General features: G+C 46.3%; 1 protein-coding gene across 1 annotated transcript in view; it reads left to right on the top strand.

Moving 5' to 3' along the window:
* LOC144249853 (uncharacterized) overlaps nt 1-319 on the top strand; it is a 475,070-nt gene extending 474,751 nt beyond the window's left edge. The window contains exon 7 of the mRNA XM_077792050.1: nt 114-319. Within this exon, the coding sequence (XP_077648176.1) occupies nt 114-319 (206 nt within the window). The remainder of the gene's footprint in view (nt 1-113) is intronic.
* The last annotated feature ends 20,349 nt before the right edge of the window (nt 320-20,668 follow it).

The raw sequence follows: 20,668 nt of genomic DNA, 5'->3' as shown, positions 1-20,668 counted from the left end.
AGCTCTCAGGTGTGTGGCTCTGGCCTTTTCTGGCACAGGCTCTCAGATGTTGGCGTGTCCTAGGGAGCACCTCCTGAGTGCCACCTTCTTTTTGTACACCCCTCTCTCCCCAGAGCTGAGGATTCCAGCAGAGGCCAACGTATTTTATGCCAAGAATCCTCACAAAAAATCCAACTTTGTGCTGAGGAAAAGGAGCCTCTCCCAAAAGAATGATGGGTGGATCCAGCCTCAACCTCCCTCTCGTCCTGCAAAGAAGGCTCCTGCCCTCCTGAGGATGCTTGCAAAACCATTCTGCTGCTGTGTGCCTGGGCGGGGCTGAGGCAGCCCAGGAATATTTACATTGATTACTATTTTCTTCAAAGTTTGAATCTATAGTTTGCCATTGTCCTTGACCTTGTTTAGTAACACAGTTGTTACTCTATCCTGTATTTGTTGTTTCCATTAATATATTATTATTTTAAAATATATATGTTTTTGTTACCTGATCTACTGTGATGATTTGAGTATACTAAATGTAGCAGTGATTCCTAAAGGACACATCCAAACCAACAGGAAGGAATGTTTCATTCTATCAGCAAGAACTTTGGTTTTTAGGAGTTTGGCAGATGGCATTATCTGAGTCAGTTTTCCAATGGGGGCAATGAAGTATCAGCTATGATGGTACAAACACAAACAAAGACACACAAACACACACAAGAGCACACACACTCACTGAGAGATAGATAGACAGATGGAGTTGGTCTCTGCTGAAATACTTTGGAGACATGGTTCTGATTTCTCCCCTTTTGGAGTATTTTCAATTGCACAAGGTGTCTTGCAAATGAACCCATGTCTGAGGAAGACATGCATGTGTACTTCACATGCCACTTTTCACATAGCAGGAAGGTCATGTAATATTTTTCATGCAGCTGTCTTTTGACTGTGAACCATCCCATGAGGTCAGCTGTGGAATTTTCAACTTGTAGCATCACAATGGGGATCCACTCTTTGGATTTGGGGATATTTCCGATTTTCTTGATTCAGATTGGAATGATATATATATTAGTTTTTGATGAAAATTCTGCATTTGATGGTAATGAATGTCGTGCATCTAGGAATCTGTAGAGTGCAGACAATGAATGGATGCCTACTGTTGTCTGGACTGGTCTGAAAAGTCCTGTAGCATCTGAGCATGTGTGAGGGCTGTACAGGTCTTGCAAAAAGTCCAGGTCAGATGATCCTGCACAAAGCTGAACTCCTAGTGGTCTCCACAACAGTGTAAGGGCCAAGGAGAAACACACTTCCACACAGAAGTTGGGAAGCTACCTTATGAAGGTGATCATAGATACGGGATCCTCTTGGTAGGACCCATTTTCTATTGGGCCAGAACTGTGCTCTGAATGTGGTTGCTAGAAGAACTTGGAATTTTCTAACTGAAGCAGTTCGTGCAAGCTACTTCCACTTGCAGGAACAAAGTGTGTTCTCATTGAGCACTTTAGGCTGTCCCTGGTTGAACTAGAGTGTCAGAAGCACTTGTAATGATTGGCATTCACGGTTTCACATTGAAGCCTCTGTGCCATCTGTCAACCAGTGATGGCTGCAAGTGGGGAATGGAAGCCATTTGCTGCAAGCAGTTTCAACTTGCAGGACTAACTTTGTTGTAAGTGGGCACATGGTGTTTTTCCTGTGTGAGCTAGAAGAAAGCAAAACTGCTTCTTACAGGTGACAGGCATGCTTTCACATTGAAGCTTTTGTGCCGTTGATCCAAAACAGTTCACTCATGTGGGCACCTGCACTTCAACTGTATGTTGTAAACAAGTGTGACAAATGGATGTCAGTGAGACTCTGGAGAACGGACCTTCTCAGCTGGTCCTCTTTCCTCCTGCAAGTTGGTGATCTCTTTCTGTCACACTTTGTGTTTCATGCCTGAACTGTGCTCTGAATGTGCTTGATGAGAACAGTTTAGAAGTGCAGAAGTGAAGCTGTTTGCAGAAGCAGCTTCAAGTAGCACAAGCTAACTTGTTCTCATTGAGCACATGGAGATTTTTCCTTAGGTGAAGCAGTGTGAATGAGAATGGCTTCTCAGAGCTGGTAGGCATGTTTGCATTTGGCAAACATTGCCATCTATCACCCAGAGTTCCTTGCATGCAGAAACCTTCTTTTTAAGTGTTCTCAGAAAGGTCTGATGAGTGGATTTCCATGGAATTTCGTGGAATTGATCTTTTCAGCAGTCCTCATTGGCTTGTCAAAATTGGTGATCCTGGGCACAAGGACTCTCTTGCCAGCCAACATTGTATTTTGGGCCTGACCTCGGCTCTGAATGTGCTTGCTGAGAGTAGTTTGGGAGTACAAAAGTAAAGCAGTCTCTCAGCAGCTTCAACATTCAGGAGCTCATTTTGTTCCCAGTGAGCACATTGGGGTTTGTCACTACTTAAACTAGCATGAAGAACCACCGCTTCTCAGAGGTGGCAGTTTCCCTCTGAAGCGTCTGTACAATTGGTCAATGCGAGTTCAATGCAGGCAGGCACTTGGATTTCAAGTGAATTCTGTGACAAACAATTGAGCAATGGATTTCAATCCACCTTGGGGAACTGCTCTTCCCAGTGGGCCCACAGTTCTCCTCCAGTTGCTGAACCTAGGTCCAAGGGCTCTCTTGCTAGCACTCTTTGCATATGGGCTGAAACTGTGCTCTGAGTGTGCTTCCTGAGAATATTTTGGAAGTGCAGCACAGAAGAATTTTGGCAAGCAGCTTTCATATTAGGAAATGACTTTTTTCTCATCGTGCCCATTGAGCTTTGTACCTGGCTGAAGTAGCCTTAAATCCAATGGCTTCTGAGAGCTGGCAGGCCCAGTTTCCATTGGAAGCAACTGTGCTCTTGGTCAATGGCAAGTTGGTTACTGTCAGGTACCTGCAGTTTCAATGAGTTTTTAGAAGAAGGAGACCAAGGGGATAAGATGAAACTTGTGCAATTCATTTCCTAATCAATGTTGGAGATGCTAGGCCAGAGTGGACTTTTGCAATGATACTTTCTCATGTTTTTTTCAGGAAATGTGTTCTGAATGTGCATCCTGAGATGCATTTGTAGGGGGCAAACAGAAAAAGTTTGTGCACAAAGTAGATTTGTTCTCAGTGAACACGTGGCGGGTTTTCCTTGGTTGAACATGCAGGAAGCAGAACCTCTTATCAGAGCTGATGGCACCATTTCACTTGGAACCATCTATGCACTCAATAAAGCAGAGGTCATTGGAAACAGGGTCATGCAACTTCAAGATAGTTTTCAGAATCCGTTTGAGGAATGGATTCCAAAGAATCTTTAAGGTATTGACCCACCCATCAGTCCTATCACTTCCTATCTGAGCAAGTGCTCCGAGGTACAAGGGCTCTCCTGCTAGCACACTTTGGATATTGAGCCTGAACTGTTCTCTGAATGTGCTCAATGAGAAGAGTGTGAAGTGCAGAAGAGAAGCAGGGTGTACAAACAGCTTCAATTGCAGGATGTAAAAGTGTTTCTAGAGAGCATATTGGGATTTGGGCTTGGTTGAACTAGTAGGAATTGGAATCCTTCTTAGAGCCAGCAGTTACGGGCTTTACTTAGAAGTTTCTGTGTCTTGTATAAAGCAGAGTTTGTTGCTCATGGGTACCTTCGTTTCCAGTGAGTTTTCAAAAACTTTGAGAAAAATATTTCAATGAAACTCTGGGCCATTAATCTTGTCAACCATCCAATGTTCCACGTGAATATTGGTGGTGTCCCAAGGGATCTCTGGGTAGCACAATTTTCACTTTGGGTGTAAACGTCATCTGAACGTGCTGGCTGAGAAAAGCTTGGAAGTGCAGAACAGAAGCATTTTGTGCAGGCAGCTTCCAATTGAAGGAACGGTCTTGTTCCCTGTAAGCACATTGAGGTTTGTTTCTGGTTGAAGCTGCATGAAGTGGAACCGCTTCTCAGAGCCGGCACTCTCAGTTTCTCTCTGAAGCATCTGTTCCATTGGAAATGTAGATTCCCTTCAATAGGGCCTCATCTAGGGAGCCTGCCCATGTGCCTCCCACTTGATTCAAACCTCCAGTGCACTTGTTGTCAAAGCAGGGACTCCAAGGAGAGAGGGGCTCTCCATTCTCCACACTGACATCTCTCAGCAGGGAGGACTCCTCCATGCTTGGATGGCAGGGCTGTGATCACCTGGGAAGGTGGAAATAGGAGGCTGGTGGTGTTCCTAGCCAGGATGCTGGTGATTGCAGTGCATTTAATCTATGGATCTCAAGGAGCCTTATGCTGCAGATTTGTGTACTTCTGCATCTGTATGCACACAGTTCTTCATGTGGGGAAAAAGCAGTGTTCTCAAAGTTTGCTTTATATTATACTCAACTGGTAATTTACAAACCCCAGTGTCCCATCTTAGCCCAGAGCCATTCCATCATCCCAGGGCCAGTAGGTGGTCCAGAGGTCAGTACTATGCACAGCTCCCAGGTGGCTCCAGTGTGCAGCTGAACTTGACAGCCAGTGTACTGTAGGATTTGTCCTTGAGGTTAGAATTCATTGACTTCCTCTTATGTCATTTGACTAGTCAGGATGTCTCATTAACTATCTGTGAAATCTTCAAGTTAGCAATCTCTGGTCATTTCTACCCTCTGAGGCACCTGGTTCAGCGGTTGGTCATGGTCATGTGTAGTCCTGGGTCACAATGAGGTAGAAGAAGACAATAATGTGGAATGGTGGTGTAGAGAGTAAGGGTGGGGCCAGAGCCCACACTGTGGTTAGGGTAGGGAAGGGATCTGAAGAGACTACCTTGAAAGCGAGCTCTGGCTGCATTAACCAGGAATCAGGGCCTGGAATTGGAAGCCATGACAGGGCTTCTGACTAGAAAGGACACATCCTTCTGGGCTGAGTTGGAGGTCCATCCAGGCAGAGGCAAACAGAGAGGATGCAGGAGAGGGGGATGGTCTAGATCACAGAGCAGCTCCGTCATCATATCTTAGAGAATGGATTTTTTTCTTCCAGTTGTTGGTAAATGCTAATTCATTTACGTGTTACATTCACATCCACCTCGTCCATTGGAAAGGCCACTCAACCACCATAGGCAGTGATATCTTGGTGGATGTGTGCATTCTAAAAGGAGGTGAGGTTGGCACCAATAGAGTGTGTGGGCACTCAGGCATTGGCAAGCTTGCTTTGGAGAGTGAATCCTCTAAATGTTATTGGGATGGCTTTTGAGAGCTCCTGTGGTTTGGCTAGACGTAGAATTCTTCCACACAATTTAGCATGGTGTATATTTTAGAGAGCATGATCACTGAGGGGCAGCTTGCCGGTTTGAAGCTGTGAGCATTAACATCTTTCAAGTTTCTCACCTGGAGTTGGCTACCTACCACTGGTGACAGTGTTTTGCTACTGCTGAGCAATACTGAACAAGTCTCTGGGCCAATAATCCATTGCTGAACGACATCACCAACAAAAAGACACTGAGTGAAGGTGAGGACCAGAAGAGCCCAGGAACCACCTGACAGCAGCCCTGAAGTCCTGAGCTCTGGCACATCGTATGCCAACTCAACTGGGTATCAACCTTGTCTTCCTGGGCTCATTAGAACTGTGTGCTTCAACTTTCAGAAGCAAATGCAGAATGACAGAATCTTCTCTGAGGACACTTTTCTAAGTTTTATTTGCAGCACGTCTTCACTGGAATGAGTAGTCATTTGGCATTCTGTTATACTTAAAATTTCATGAGATTCTACCCCTACTTGGTAGGTTGTGTGAAAGTGACTCGGCCTGAATGCATTTTACATCCCAAAATATGGCTTGTCTTTCCTCCTAAACCTATCAGGGCAGTCAGAGCAGCCAAGGAGTACTATAAATTCAGGCATAAAATGCCCAGATAGACTGGGATCACTGTACATCTTTCTAGAACCTTCTTTTATGCTCTGGCTTCCCTGAGGTAAAGTGTGGGGACTCTGGGATCCAGATTTGTTAGAAAGTAGTTTTCTTGTAAGGCGATGCTAGAAAATTCCAGGTGGGAACAGGAAGTGATTAGGAACTGGAAGACAGGGTGTACCAGCCAGTTGTTGTCACTGAGTGACTAAACACAGTTCTGATAAGGAGTGCTGGGGGTCCATGTAGATCATGTTATTAATAGAAGCCTTCCTACAGGGTGAGAGAGCTGGGGGTTCTCCACCCACTCCTGCCAGCCATGGCAGGATTCTGCTGCTGGCCTTCACTGTAGGCAAATGGGCCATGGTGCTGGGGGCTGGAGGTCAGCTGGGGTGTGAAGAAATGGCATAGTGCTGGACAATGTCATCCAGCTTTAAATCCCCAGACTAGAATCTTTAGTAGGGCAAGGTCAGAGACTGTACTCAATGCAGCATCTACTTCTCAGCATAGTGCCAGGCACACAGCAGACCTTCATCAATACCCATGGAATGTGCTGGCTCACCCCAGCCCTGCTCCAGGCCTCTCTCAGCTGGGCTCTCTCTGCTGGTCCTGTATGTTCTTGTATATTCAGCTCTTGCTTTTTTGTATTTCGCTTTCCTGAATTATGTCCTCTTTCTCCACACTCCTGTGGTCACTCTTTCTCCACACTCGTGTGGTCCCAAATGGCTGTCTGGCGGGGCTGTGGCAGAGAGATCTCATTACTACCAGAGATGGAGTTTTTAAACCAAATAAGACACGTGCTCTGCTGCTTAGGATTGTCTTCAGTATAACGTGAGGTAGAAGGTTTGAAATTAGGATTGTCCTCCCAATCTTTAGGCATGTAATCCCTGTGTGCAGACCAGGAAGTGCCCTGGGAAGAAAGGCAGGTGTGGGTTTGGAATCAGAGACCAGCATGAGAAGAACACTTTCACTGCTTATTAGACAATGAGCTTGGGCATGTTCTGTAACCTCTTGGGACCTCAGTGTTTGCATATATGAAATGGGGATAGTTGTATGACTGACTTCAGGAGGTGGGTATAGATAATCCTAGAAGTGGAGGAAGAAAACACACAGCATGTGTGAAGCACCCCGCCCCCATCTTTAGTCTTTCCATGATTTTCTAAGCAAGTGTTGATTGACTATTGGTTAGAGCATGCCTGCAGATCTACCTGACATCCCGTCTAATCCACACGGATGGAGAAGCTCACTTTTGCCCAGTTGCCACGTTTGCAAGGACACCTTCTAATAGAATCGGATCTAGGAAGCTGGGGTCCCTTTGTAGAACATACAGGATCCACAGCAAAGTTCAAGCCCCTGAGACAGAGGGCTTCTGCTGGTGTCCTCATGTCCTCATGGGCACTGCAATGCCTTTCTCCACTGATGTTCATTGAGAGCCTTTTCCAGGCCAGGCCAGTGCTCCCTGCTGAGGATGTGGCAGAGAATGAAGCACATGCCTGGCTGGCTTGTAGGGGACTCAACAATCGGGGTCAAGACAGGCCAGTGATGAAGACAAGACCAGTTAGTTGACTTGTCTGAAGGTCATGGAGCCAAGCACTCTTCTAAGCACCTTATCATAAAAGCTTCCTCATCCCTCAATAGTTGCAGGAGGAACAGTGCTTTGGTTGTCCCCATTTTCCATAGGTGACAACTGAGGCACTGAAAGATCAGGTCACTTGGCCAAGGTCATGGAGATAGCACAGGGGGAAGTGTTGGCTGCAAAACCCTCCCAGGTGGCTACTGCTTTGGGCTCTTTATCACCCACGGCCTGCAACCTCTTGGTCATGCTGTGGCCCCTGTGACTTGTCTGTCACCAAGTAGTGATTCACTGCAGGGCCTTTCCCTAGTCCTCTTCCACCTCAGAGTGCCTGTGTCTCACAGAGAGTTAACCAGTTTCCTGGGCCCCACTGGAGTTCCTGGTTTTGCCAATCTGGGGTGGGGTCTGAGAATGTGTGTTTGTAACAAGGTCTCAGGTGACCATGAAGGTGATGGGTCTCAAACAGGTGACTTTCCCCCTCCCCTTGGGTCATTTGACAATGCCTGGAGACCTTTTGTGTTATCACAAGTCAGGGGTGCTGGTGCAAAACTCAGGTAGAGGCCATGGGTGCTGCTGAATGTCTACACTGCACGGGGAAGACCTCTACAGACTAAGAAGGATATGGCCTGATGGGCCAAGGGCGCCAAGGTGAGGAACCCAGTGTGGAGTACAAGCACATGAACTTGGGTGTGTGAAGGTATGGCCTTGGGGCTTGTTTCAAACGTGGCTTCTGTCAGTGCAAAACTCCAGCACTTCTGAGTGGCAGCGTTTCTGACAAGCTCTGAGCAGGGATGCTGGTGCTGCTGACCAAGCGACCCCACTTTGAGTAGCCAAAGTGAAGTGGAGTTTTTAGGACACCATGAACTTCTCAGAAACGCAAAGTGGACATCTCCTGCATTGGTTCAGAAGGAAAGAAACTCTGAGTTGGAATAATCCTCTTTGGACTCACCTAGTTGCAAGTTTGCCCTTAAAGCAGCACTGAGACAGCGGGGCCAAGTGGGGGACAGAGCTCCACTCCCTCTCCTAGCCCCAGGCAGAGGCCTGCTGAAAATGAGGAGGGAGCAGAGGTTTGTGAGAACTGCCTTGCTTCAGTCCCAAGCATCCAGTCAAGTCTATTGTCACCTGGAGTGGTGGCTTCTTTTCCAGGGCCCACGCTAGCATTGGGGTTTGCATCTGCCTGACTTTCAGTTCTGCGAGTGGAAGGTGGGAACTGGCTGCTTGAGACATGGTTGCTCTCTTGGGAGAGGGTATGGGAGAAATGACAGGACGCCCAGCCCTCCAGAGCCCGCACCCTTGCCCCTGTGATAAATGGCAGCATTAACAAGGTTTGGTTGAGAGGGTCCCCCAGATTTGTGACTTCCCATGTCTGCCAGCAGATGTCACTATGGCTGGCAGAACAGAAGGCCTTTCAAGAGTGAGCTGGGGGGAGCAGAGAGGGGAAAATATCATCAAATAGAAGGCAGAAGCCAAAAGTACCCTTGGCCTAGCGGGATATGGTCCATACTAACATTTTAGGAATGGGGGACATTCTGCAATAAACCCACTATCAGATCATGTCACTGAGGTCAGCTTCTGAGATTTAGGCAGAAACTCTCCAATGAAACACAAAGTTCCTGGCTTCTCTCAACTGAGAAAGTCTCCAGGTTTTGGCTCCTGGCCTATATGTATCAGGAAACATTTTCTTGAAGGAAACAAACACGTTGCACTGAATAAACATATATTTGTTGTAGTTTACCCTGAGATATCATATTGACGGGTTTTAAAAATTGATTCATTTTACAAATTCAGCAGCTTATTCTGAAGTTCCATTGCCCTCAAAATCCCTTATGATTGGCACATTAGCCAACAAGCAGAGTTGTCTGAAGCCCCACCAAGAAACAAATAAAGTCAAATTCCTATTTGTTGACATTTGAGGAAAACAAGGGAGAAGCAAGGGGCCCCACTCATTGGTGACAAGGTCTGGTTGAATATCTTTTATCTAATGCTTACCAAGAACGGTAGCAGAAACAGCACCGGTTCCTCAAACAGGGCAAGAGAGAGGTTGACACAGATGAAGAAGTACGTGACCATCCGCATGGCCCAGTGATTATAAAAATAGTAAAGTCTGCAGAGGAAAAACAGTAAAGGTGGTTATAACCACTGAGCAGGAGTTATATAACACTCAATCTTCTGTGCTAAGACGAACAGGGGCCGGGGGTGGGACGGCAACTCAGTGGTAGAGCAGTACCCAGCACGCACCAGGTCCTGGGTTCCATCCCCAGCACTGCCAAATAAACGTGTAAATAAACAAATAAATAAATAAATTCGTGATGGGTCACATGCCCTTTAGGTTTTCAGGAGCAGGGGTGATATTACTTGAGCTCAAACTATAAAACACTAACAGAAAACATCAAGACTATGATCATATCTCAAAGCACACTTGGTGGACAGTCTCGAGCCAGCTTTAGCACCTTCTTCACGGGGTTGTTGTGACAGTAATAAGAGAACACTCTGAACCAGAGACTGACAAGGTGAACCCTCAGTTAAAGTGACCTAATGCCATGTGGGCATAGCTGAGTCCAATGTGAAAATGTGCACAGCCCGTCTCAACGCGGTATACTCAGGACAGATGTGGCTGCCACATGCCAGATCCCTGCAGGGTGAGACAGTCCCCCACTCCTGCTTCGCAGTCTGGGCATATGAGGTGTTTGTTGCTTTTGGAGACACTGACACCGAGCGCTGATGTAAGAGTGGGTTTTTCCTTACTCTAGCCAAGGGCTTGGTCTTAGTTGAAACTTTAGGGGGAGATAGAAAAGGCTGGATTCCCAGGAAAGGAGTGAATGTGTGGGTAGCATTAGGAGGTGACAGAAGGGAAAAGAGAAGCCCTCTTTTGCACTCCAGGTAATGCTGCCTAGAAAGAAAGGTGGCCATGTGCGTCCAGCTTGGGCACTCCATCTCCTGGCCTTGGTGGCGTCCATTACCCCCGATCTGCTCTTAACTGACCCGATGCTCCCTGCATGTGGGACACTGTGCTCTTAGAACTTAACCCAAACCACCAGGCTCTGGGGCTGGGCTGCAGCCCCATGGTGGAGCGCTTGCCTAGCACTTGCACATCTCTGGGTTGGCTCCTAGCACCGCAGAACAAAACACTCTTGGGTTTTACCCAAATTATGTGCCGTATCTAGACCCCTCTGAAAAGTTTCTGTAGAAAGAATGCCTCCAGGTTTGTCTCAACCTCTAGAACTTAAGGTGGACAAGTGGGACAGCTAGATGATTAAATTACCTGATAGCCTGAGGAGAAGTTTGGAATGGAACATTCCTGTTGTACTGGGCATCAGAAACATAGGCAGCTCCAAGGGAAGGTTCTGGAAGGGAGAAAACGTCAGCACAGGAACTAAACTGCTTTTTCCTTGTGGGAATGCATCAGGCACGGAGGGAAGCCCTGCCCCTCCACCTCCAGCCCGGCTCCCTAGAGGTTGCCACCATCAGCAGAGCCATAGGTGCCTTTCCTGGTGGGTCCGCTGGGACCAAGGATCCTACAGCAGAGCTGGCCACGTGCACACTGCATTTTCTAGAACTCAAATACAGGTTCTCATTTGAGGAAGGAAAATAAGAAAGCACTGAACAGAATATGTACATGGCTTACGTGGCATATTTATACATAAATAAAGGTTGTGTCTGTCCAAATATACATATGAGTATATGCACACAAACCCAAGTATAGAAACCCAAAATTATATTTAAGCCACTTGGTGGCTGGTTGAAGGGATTTTTGAGGCAAAATCTGACAAGTGAATTATTGATGTCTTCCAAATCTACTTAAGGTAGATCTCTATACATACATGGAACTGAAAACCAATCAAAAGGCTTTCATGTGACTCATGGTGGACACTTTTCAGCCAATATATTCTGGACTTTATCCCCTTGTCAGGACACAGAGTTTTATTCTTCTTAACAAGCAACTTATCATTCTGATAGTACTCATTTTTTTTTCTATTCAAACATAGTTGCATTACATATTCTTATGGGGGTGGGTACGATGGAACTCAAGGAGCTTAACCACTCAGCAACATCCCCAGTCCCCCGCCCCCACCCCTGGCCTTGAGACAGGGGCTTGCTAAGTTGCTGAGGCTGGCTTTGAATTTGCAATCCTCCTACCCCAGCCTCCAAGTGCTGGGATTACAGGCGTGTGCCAATGTGCTCAGCTCAACATTCTTTTGTATATTATACACACATACACACACACACACAAGAATATCACACGTGCACACATAAATATCTTGGGGCCCTATGAGTGTTTTTGTAGGATTAAAAAAGTGCATTACTTCTTGATGAAAGAAGACATAGATATCCCACAGGCTTCCAAATGGTATGAGAAAGAAGACATGTGCAGGTAAGCATGCGCATGCGCGCGCCCAAACACATACACACTTGCGTGCACGTTCTCCTGCTTGTCAGTAAGGGTGATGTGATTTTAAACAGTGTCTAATACCAACCAGCCAAAGGGGCTTCTAGAGACTTTGTTTGCCTTTCCTTAGGACCAGGACTGCTGCCTCCCTGTGTGATGATTCACATTCTGATTCTGCATCGATGAGATAAGAACATACACACACTGACCAGCTATTTAGCCCTTTCCATAGACTTCAGAAAGAAAAATAGTCTGATAAGCTAATTGACTGCCTGAGCTATCCGGTGTAAACAGAAGCCATCTTCCTGCCTGTTTGGAATGGGTGTCTCTTACTGGTCAGGCAAGTTAATCTTAAAAATGCATCACGTATTCATAGGGTCAAAAGATTTCCAACTGTATGCAGATGGTCAATCAAGTTCTATAAAGCTGTTAAAAATTATCCAAACAGAAAAGAAATGCTTGAATTAAAAGTTGATGCAGAACGATATCCTTAGAGATGGATTCACTGCTGTAAGAATGGATAGCTTTTGGAGTCTCACGCATTCCAGGGCAGGAAGACACTTCACCAGGGCACATTACCAAAACCTAAGATGCACTATCTATGTTTTTGACACATTATACATTTTTCTTTAACATATCTAATAAAATATTAATAGAAAAACTATTAATATCAATTATTTTTCCATCAAGCATCTTTAATATTGAGCAATAAAGACTTTCCCAGTATACTGTTAGAATTCTGTTTCAGGTAAAACATCTTGTATCAATAAGAGTTGATTTGTTTCTAGCTTTTTTCAGTGCATGCACATCAACTTTAAGAAAATTCTTTACCTTATATAAATGTTAAAATAGAGTCTACTGTCTTTTATGCCTAAAAAAGAAAAAGAAAAATATAAATATATGTTTAAAAAAATAAAGTCCTATTAAACCTCAGAAAGATCATACTGGGGCAGCAAAGAATTCTGACTTTTTAAAAAAGTATTTGCAGCAATATCTTTTTAAAGTTGCTGCTGTTCCTGGTTTGAGAAGATGACCCAGGTTTTGGTGTAGAGTGTGTGTTCAGCATGTACAAAGCCTGGATTTGATTGACACCCAGGAAAAGAAATTAAAACAATGACGCTATTAACATCCTTATGACTGGACCCTGAGACAGGAGCCCTTTGACACTCCTAAGCTTGATGGAGACCATTCACAAGCCCTCCAGAGGGAGGATGGAGAAAACCACTCCCACCAACCCTGGGAGCCAGGCCAGGGGGTTATCTCCCTGAGACATCACCCAGACACAGACCTTAATGAGACCAGCACAGGTTTCCCTCCAGTGCCCCTGGCCATCCGGACACCCCTGGTTGTCAAGATCTGCTCAGGCTCTGTAACACCAAGCCTGCCCCAGGAACAGCCCACAGAAGTGCTCTCGAGGCTTTCCCTGCCTTAAGAGGAGGCACATTTCTGACATCTATCTCCACTTGCAATCTCCTCTACTCTCCCTTCTGGGCCTACTTCCCTCCTTCCCGTTACTGTGCGACTTCTTTCTCCTGCCCATTTCACTTGGGAAATGTTGTTCTCAGCAGATGAACTACAGTAAGCATGCTTACTTGTACTAAAGCCATTTGTGTCTTCCCAGAAAACAAATTCTTTTCACCCAACTCAAGAATGTGACCCATCTTAGACACCCCATTCTAACACTTTATACTTTTCAAGTTCATATGGTGTATTAGTTGGCTTTCTGCCACTGTAAAACCTGAGGTTGCTCATTTATAAAGAGAGAAAAGTTTATTTGGCTCACAGATTCCATAAGCAGTTCACATTTGATTGACCTGTTGCTTTAGACCTGTAGTGAGGCAGCACAATATGGCAGGCAATGCATGGCAGAGCTACCCTCTCACCTCACGGCAGCTGGGAAGCAGAAAGGGAAAGCCAGGAAGGGACCAGGGTCCCAACATGCCCTTCAGAGGCACACCCTTAATGACCTCAGATCCCCCACTGGACCCCACCTCTTAAACATTCCACTACCTCCCAAGAGAGTCACAGGCTGAGGATGGAGCCTTTAATATATGGGACTTTGGGGAACATTCTTGATCCAAATGATAGCCTTTGGGAACCACTGTCAGTATCTACCGTGAAAATGGCAACCACCAAATACAGATGCTCCCCTGGAGGCACCTCATACAGGCTGCACCAGCCCACAGAGGGCCCTGGTGGACACAGAGGTTCTCAGTCCCCACAGCAGGGGTCAACTCCCTGGGGAGCTTTCAACGACCCTGGTGCCAAGAACACCCCACACCAGCCATGTCAGAACCCACAGGAGGTGGGACCTGGGATCTGCTTTTTAAACTTCAAAAGTGATTTGACCATCTAGTCAAGATTGGGAAGCAGGGTCTACACTGGCCTTTCCCTGCAGCTTCCCTCCTGCAGTCGGTTCTCACTGCACCATGAGGGATTCACCTCCCGACTCCCTTGTCTCCTCTTCCCATAGCTGTGACGTTTCCTCTTCTCCTCAAGATTGAAAACTGGATTTTAAACAGTTGTGTTTCCTCCCTCCCCTCCTGACCCAACTTTGTAATCCTTAGAAAGGAGGGGAGAGCACTTAGATCAGATTTTGGACTAGGACTTGTGCATAAGCAGGAATTGTTAAGATTAATCTCTCTTGCAGAGAGATTAAATGTAGTTTTCATGGTGAGATGGACATGAGTTTAAGGGGTACAGGACAGAATGCTATTGTTTGAATATAAGGTGGCCCTGAAACTCTAGTTAATGCAGGAATGTTTAGATATGAAATGTTGAGATTATGAAAATGGTAACCTCAGTAGTGGATTAATCCATTTGGTGGATTTATAGTTAAATGGACTAACTGGGTGGTGACTCTGGGCATACTGGGCATTCCTGGAGGAAGTTAGGCCACTGGGGACATGTCTTTGAGAAGTCTATCTTGTCCCTGTGGCTTCTTAGAAACAACCAGGTGATCAGCTTCTCTTCTCTATGCCCGTCTGCCATGGGCCTCACTTTGGAGCAGAGGAATGGAATCAAATCAGACAACCATGAACTGAACCGAACCTCTGAAAGTGTGAGCCCAAACCAACATTTCCTCAAAAGAAAGACAGAAAAGTGAAAAATATTTAACTCTTCCATGAATATTGTCCAGTCCAAGCCTCAAACCTCATTCAGCTAACTCAGGTCCTGAGCTCCCTCCTATGGCGATGTCCACATGTCCACATGCCCCACTAACCCTGGCCCAGGCCTTCTCTCTCGGGCTGCCTCCAACCCCAGCTGCCCCAAGCTCAACAAGCCTCCACATTAACAAAGTCGGAAGTTGCTTTAGTCAGCTTTTTCACTACTGGAACCAGGAACCTGACAAGGACAATGAGAGAACAAGTTTATTTGAGCTCACTGTTCGGAGGTCTCAGTTAATAGACAGCCAACTTTATTGCTCTATGCCCTAGCTGAGGCAGAACATCCTAGCAGAAAGGTGACAGGGAGAAATACCACTTAAGACTTAGGCCGTGGCACCAGGAATCCGAGAGAGCACTGCACATAAGGGGCAGAATCTATCACTCAAAGGCACGTCCCTATTGACCAACCTCCAGCCACAACTTGCCTGCTTACTTTAACCACCTAGTTAATCTTCAGGGGATTAATGCACTGATTATGGATTAGGTGACAACTCATAATCTGATTATTTCATCTCTAAACACCTTTGCATTATCTCACACATGAGCTTTTGGGGAACATCTTATATCCACATCATAATATTGTGTACTGACCCCCCAGGTGGGCTCATACCCACCTCACAATGTGAAATACATTTAGGCCACTGCAGGAGTTTGCATACTCTTAACAGTTCCTGGGTTACCCAAGTCCAAGTTCAATGCAAACTCTCAGTGTGATCCCCTGTTACATGTATCCAATATATAAAAGCACCAAGTAAGTATTTCCATTTCAAAATAAAAAAGAAGAAAAATTTAAAACGGAAGAAAGTCACAGGGCATACAAAGAAAGAATGAAACCAGTATGCCAATATCCAGATGGGTAAATTAGTCCTGTAGCCCCACATCCAACCCCTGGGGCACATGGCACTCTGAGAACTCCAAAGGGCTGTGGAGCTCCACAGATGGCTTTGTGGGTGCAGCCCACATGCCTCCTCTCTGTTCTTGTTTCTGCTTGATCCTGCAGCTTTTCTTAGCAGATGTTCTGTGTTACTGGCATCTCTCAGTCTCAGGGATCTCCAATGGACCTTCCACTCCTTCCACTTTCCCAAATATTGCCATCTCAGAGGCACCCCACAGGGACTCTGACCTTGGTACACTTAATCTGGCCTCCCAGGATGTCCTTTGAAATCAGGTGGAAGCTTCCACAAACCCCCAGCTCATTCCTACTGCATTCCTGTAGAACCAGCACTGTCATGTCACAGGACTAAATCCATCAGGGTCACTCCAAGTGAATTTGAGGAATAAAGACACAGACACAGAAAGTACCTTTTCTTTGGGTTCAGTGACTGGTCTTTAGTAGCAGCTCCCACAAGGGGGGCAAGCATGCAAGAAAGAGAACTAGGAGGATGGGATGAACTGTTTTATTGGGGAGAAGCCATTGAAATTAGGCAAGGAGTCAGGTTTACAAAGAAATAGGTGAAGGTAACTCAAGCCCCACAGGAGACGCCTTTAGCTGGAGCCATGCCCCATTATCTGAGTGGGCAACACCCAAGTTCCTGCAACCTCGCATTGCCAAGCCAGACAGGAGGCAATAATTGATCAGAACCTGGTGCATCAGGACTTGAAGGCATCTGCATCCAGGGCAGCTCACGACCCAGCACCACAGGGTTGATGCCAATGTCTGCCACCCTCTTGAAGAGTAGTCAAGTCTCCAGGAGCCATGGCTGAGGGGGTTTCTGTGTGTCTGGGGAGGTGACATGGTGAAAAAGCTCCCTCCACCATCCCAACCCCCATAAAAATAATCTGATTTTTATATTCCATCAAAAGTTGTATAGAAAATGTGTTTGACAGATTCTCATTAAAATAAGATCAAAACATAATATTCATTCTTTTACTCAATAAAAATAATGCTTACATGCAGGACAACATAGTCTTATTGATGGTTAAAGAAACAATCTACTTTACACCGTTAGGTTACTCAAAGGTAATGATTTCCATATTTAACATAAACATATTCCACATCTGTAAGTGGATAACAAAGAAAGTATAATTTATGGGAAGGTGTTTATAGCACAAGTCTTCAGACTATATTAAACCCCTATGCACAAGTGTGAAAATATATAACCAAAATTCTGTTGTCACCTGTACAGTCTCTTGTGTGTGTCCTGGAGCTGCCGCCCACTCTCCTGAGCAGGATGCTCACAGGCCCTGCAGGTGCAGCAGCCACAGCACCAGCCCCCAGGGAGGGCAGCCTCCAGGTGCAGCAGGAGGAGCTGCAGAGCCCAGGGGATGCTGGACACCAGGCTGGGCTCAGGGGGGAAAGTGCAGAGCCTTGGAGGAGCCCAGGAAGGCCTCAGGCAAAGCATTGACATTTTTGTGCAAAGTCAGTCCAGGGCATGGCCAGGAAGTCCACAGAGACACTTTGTCGCTCCTTGCTGAGGGCTCAGGCCCAAGAGGACTTCCAGTGAGTGGTCACTTTGTCATCCGCAAAACATACTCTAAGGTACCGTGCTGCCCTCCTGACTGCCAGGGTACTATACTAACGTCCCTCCTGCACACTGACACTACCTACTGCCACCTGATTCCCCAGAGCACTTCCTTCTGCCTTTGTCCAGTGATGTCCCTCTCACTATCCATCAGAAACATGGACAGGATTCACTTCTGGTAAAGTGAGAACACACAGGGTGTCACTCATGTTAATCTTTCTTTCTATGTCCCAGGAGAGAGGTCACTGTCCCATACTGACTCAGCAAGAGCATTAGCAGTATCCAGCCTGGCACCATCAGGACCAGGCCTGGATGCTGATCTCCTGCTGCCTCCTGCTGCCCTCTGCACACACTGCCAGCCTGGGAGAGCTGTGGGGCAGGGACACAGGTCATTCTGTCCACCAGCAGCCACACTTCCTTCAAGGAACTTGAACTTCTTCCTTTCCCCACTAGGGGACAAGCCTCCACTCAGAGGCTGCTTGTGCACAGGGCTGCTGACAGTCTGAGGACCCTCAGGGGAGCAGGTTGGGGACAGCTCTGAAGTCACACCCTCCTTCCCCCTCCCATCCCTTCTTTCTGGATCCTGGGCTCCTCCAGTGTCTCTCCTCTGCCCTCCTGCCTGGGTCCTCTCTGTCCTGTTCCCTCCTACTCTGAGTTCACACCTGTCACTCCTCACTTCCCACATGGCTGTCCTCATGTGAGTCACAACCCTGTTCTCCTGTACATCCTGTGTGTGTGACTGCCATGGTCCACTGTGAGCAGAGTCCCTGCATCATATGAACTGTGGAGCTGTCACAGGCACTTGTGTCCTTCTAGTCTGAGGAGTGGCCACCAGCATGTATGGATAGCTTTGTCCTGTGGCTATGCAGTCACTGAGCCAACTCTTCTGCCCTGTATGGGGAAACAACCATACATAACTTCCCATGCCCAGCTCTGGACATAGAAATTCTATTTGGACCACAGAACAACTGCCCATCTCTATGAAACTTGCTTCTCTCTTTCACTGGAGCCCTTCACATCTCCCAGTGTCCTGTGCAGTGGGAAGGCCACTGTTACAGGTAGCAGGAGGACCCTGTGCAGGTCCTTTACTTCATGATGCTCATGCTCAGTCAAGAGAGTGGAGAGGCAGCCATGGGTTTAGGCAAGAGATGCCAGCTTTACCTGCCTAGGCTCAGGGAGTCTGAACTTAGAGTCCCTTGTGCAGGGTGGCACACACCTGTAAACCTGCCTCCTGCTGCCCTCTCACTATCCATCAGAAATGTGAGACTGAGGGAGGAGGACTGCAGGTTTAAGGGCACCCCAGGAAAATTATAGAACACAGTATGTAAACAAAAGGGAGCTGATTTGGATATAGTTCATCGTGACCTAACATGTGAGAACCCTGACTGCATCACTACAGCTGAAAAAATTAAAAATAAGTAAATAAATAAATAAGAAAATGAATAAATAAATAAATATGAAAGCATATGTTTAACAAAAAGTCAAAAAATACCTATAGTCATAGAAATATTCATACTAGAGTTACAGAGTAAACACAGACTTGTCCATAGGATTTATATTTTAAATATTACATATGTGGCATGGAGTATTCCTTTAGATGTAAATTGAACTGTAGTAGAGATAAGGTTCTGTGGATCTTTGCTGACACCCCTCTCTGGTCTAGCAGGGTCTCTGCCCAGGAGAGTGAGCACAGCACTGAGTGCAGAGCCATGGGAAAGCTGGCCCCTGGTCTCTGAACTTCCACTGGGCGTGGCCTCTCTGCTTGGCTCAGCCCCTGGGAGTGAAGTACCTTCCTCCCCTGGCTCCCCTGGCAGGCAGCCTAAGGGCAGGGCCTCTACTTCCCCAGGTCCTCACCAAACTGCTTAGGAGAACCTCCTCTTCAGAGCCCAGGGCCAGAGCCTGCAACTCTCATTGAGCTCCAGCCTTGGGTGAGCTCCTACCCTAGCCTCTCCCATCTACATCATCAGCAAAGTTCTTCCTTTATCAGATGCTCTGCACACATTCCCATAATTGTCCACCTGCAATTTGTCACTTGCTAAGGAGAAACTTGACCTGAATGTACTTTTCCCAGTCCCACAGTAAAGATTTTATTGTAGTCTCTCTTCCCTAAGGAACTTAGCACAAGCACAGGGATATTTAAAATAAGGTGAAGCTTTTAAACCTTCCACTTTCCCTTTAATTTACTGCTCACCAGCTCTGTCCTGCTGTTTGTGTTAGGAACAGTTGAGCCCTCCCAGACCAGGGAAGGAGGAAGTATCATGGGACAGCTGATGATCCCAGAAAAGATGTGTAACTGAAGGAGGGAGGGAGTGGCGGGGCTCTGGCTCAGAGCTAGAAAAATGTGCAGCATGCACCAGGCCTTGGATTCAGTCATCAGGACAAAAGGGAGAAATTAAAGAAAAAAAAAAGAAAGAAAGAAAAGAAGAAGAAGAAGAAGAAGAAGAAGAAGAAGAAGAAGAAGAAGAAGAAGAAGAAGAAGAAGAAGAAGAAGAAATAATGAAAGAAAAGAAAAAAGAAGATTATGGACAGTTATTGGGATGGTTTTTTGATAACGCTGAGAAGAATAAGGGTGAAGAACATTGACCTCCTTTATTTCTGTAAAAGTTACAAGAGGACCTGATGGAGGACATGATGTGTAGAGACACTGGTGCCCTCTTGAGGTCATGAGGCATTACTAGGACTTAAAAACACATGTGGTAATACTGGTAAAGCAGAATTATATGCAGAATGTGGATCTTTATTGTTTTTACTAAGATTTTGACCATGCCCTATATTCTCCAAACTTCAATCTCTAAAATACCTTCATAGTTTGTAAAATTATTCTTCCTTCTTTTGTAAGATAGTTAAGTTGAAGAGCCTGGCTGGCCTTAGACATGCTGGTCTGGAGAAGATGGGCACCAGGATGGGTATGAGTGTGCTCCGTGGGACTCTGAAGTAGGGAGGGCTGAGTCCATGGGTGGGTCCCTCCTCCCTGCCTCTTACCTATGCTGTGCCAATGTCCAGAAACCCCAAAAACCTCAGTGAGTTTATACATCTTCCTCTCTTGCTGCATTAATTTCTGTTTTTACTTCCAAAACATAAACTAACCCTTTGTTTCTGTAATGCCTCCTCCTCCTCCAAGGGTCACCAACAGGAAACTGTGCTTAAGACACAAGGACAGCCCATAATGAACCAGAAAGAAACTACAGATCACCCTTCACAGCTCAGGGGGCTGACTGTGTCCTGTGGCCCCAGGGGACTCT

The sequence above is a fragment of the Urocitellus parryii genome, chromosome 12 (genome assembly GCF_045843805.1).
Source record: "Urocitellus parryii isolate mUroPar1 chromosome 12, mUroPar1.hap1, whole genome shotgun sequence".
NCBI lineage: Eukaryota > Metazoa > Chordata > Mammalia > Rodentia > Sciuridae > Urocitellus > Urocitellus parryii.
Note: the sequence above shows the minus strand (reverse complement) of the source record. Positions and strands in the feature narration are given on the sequence as shown.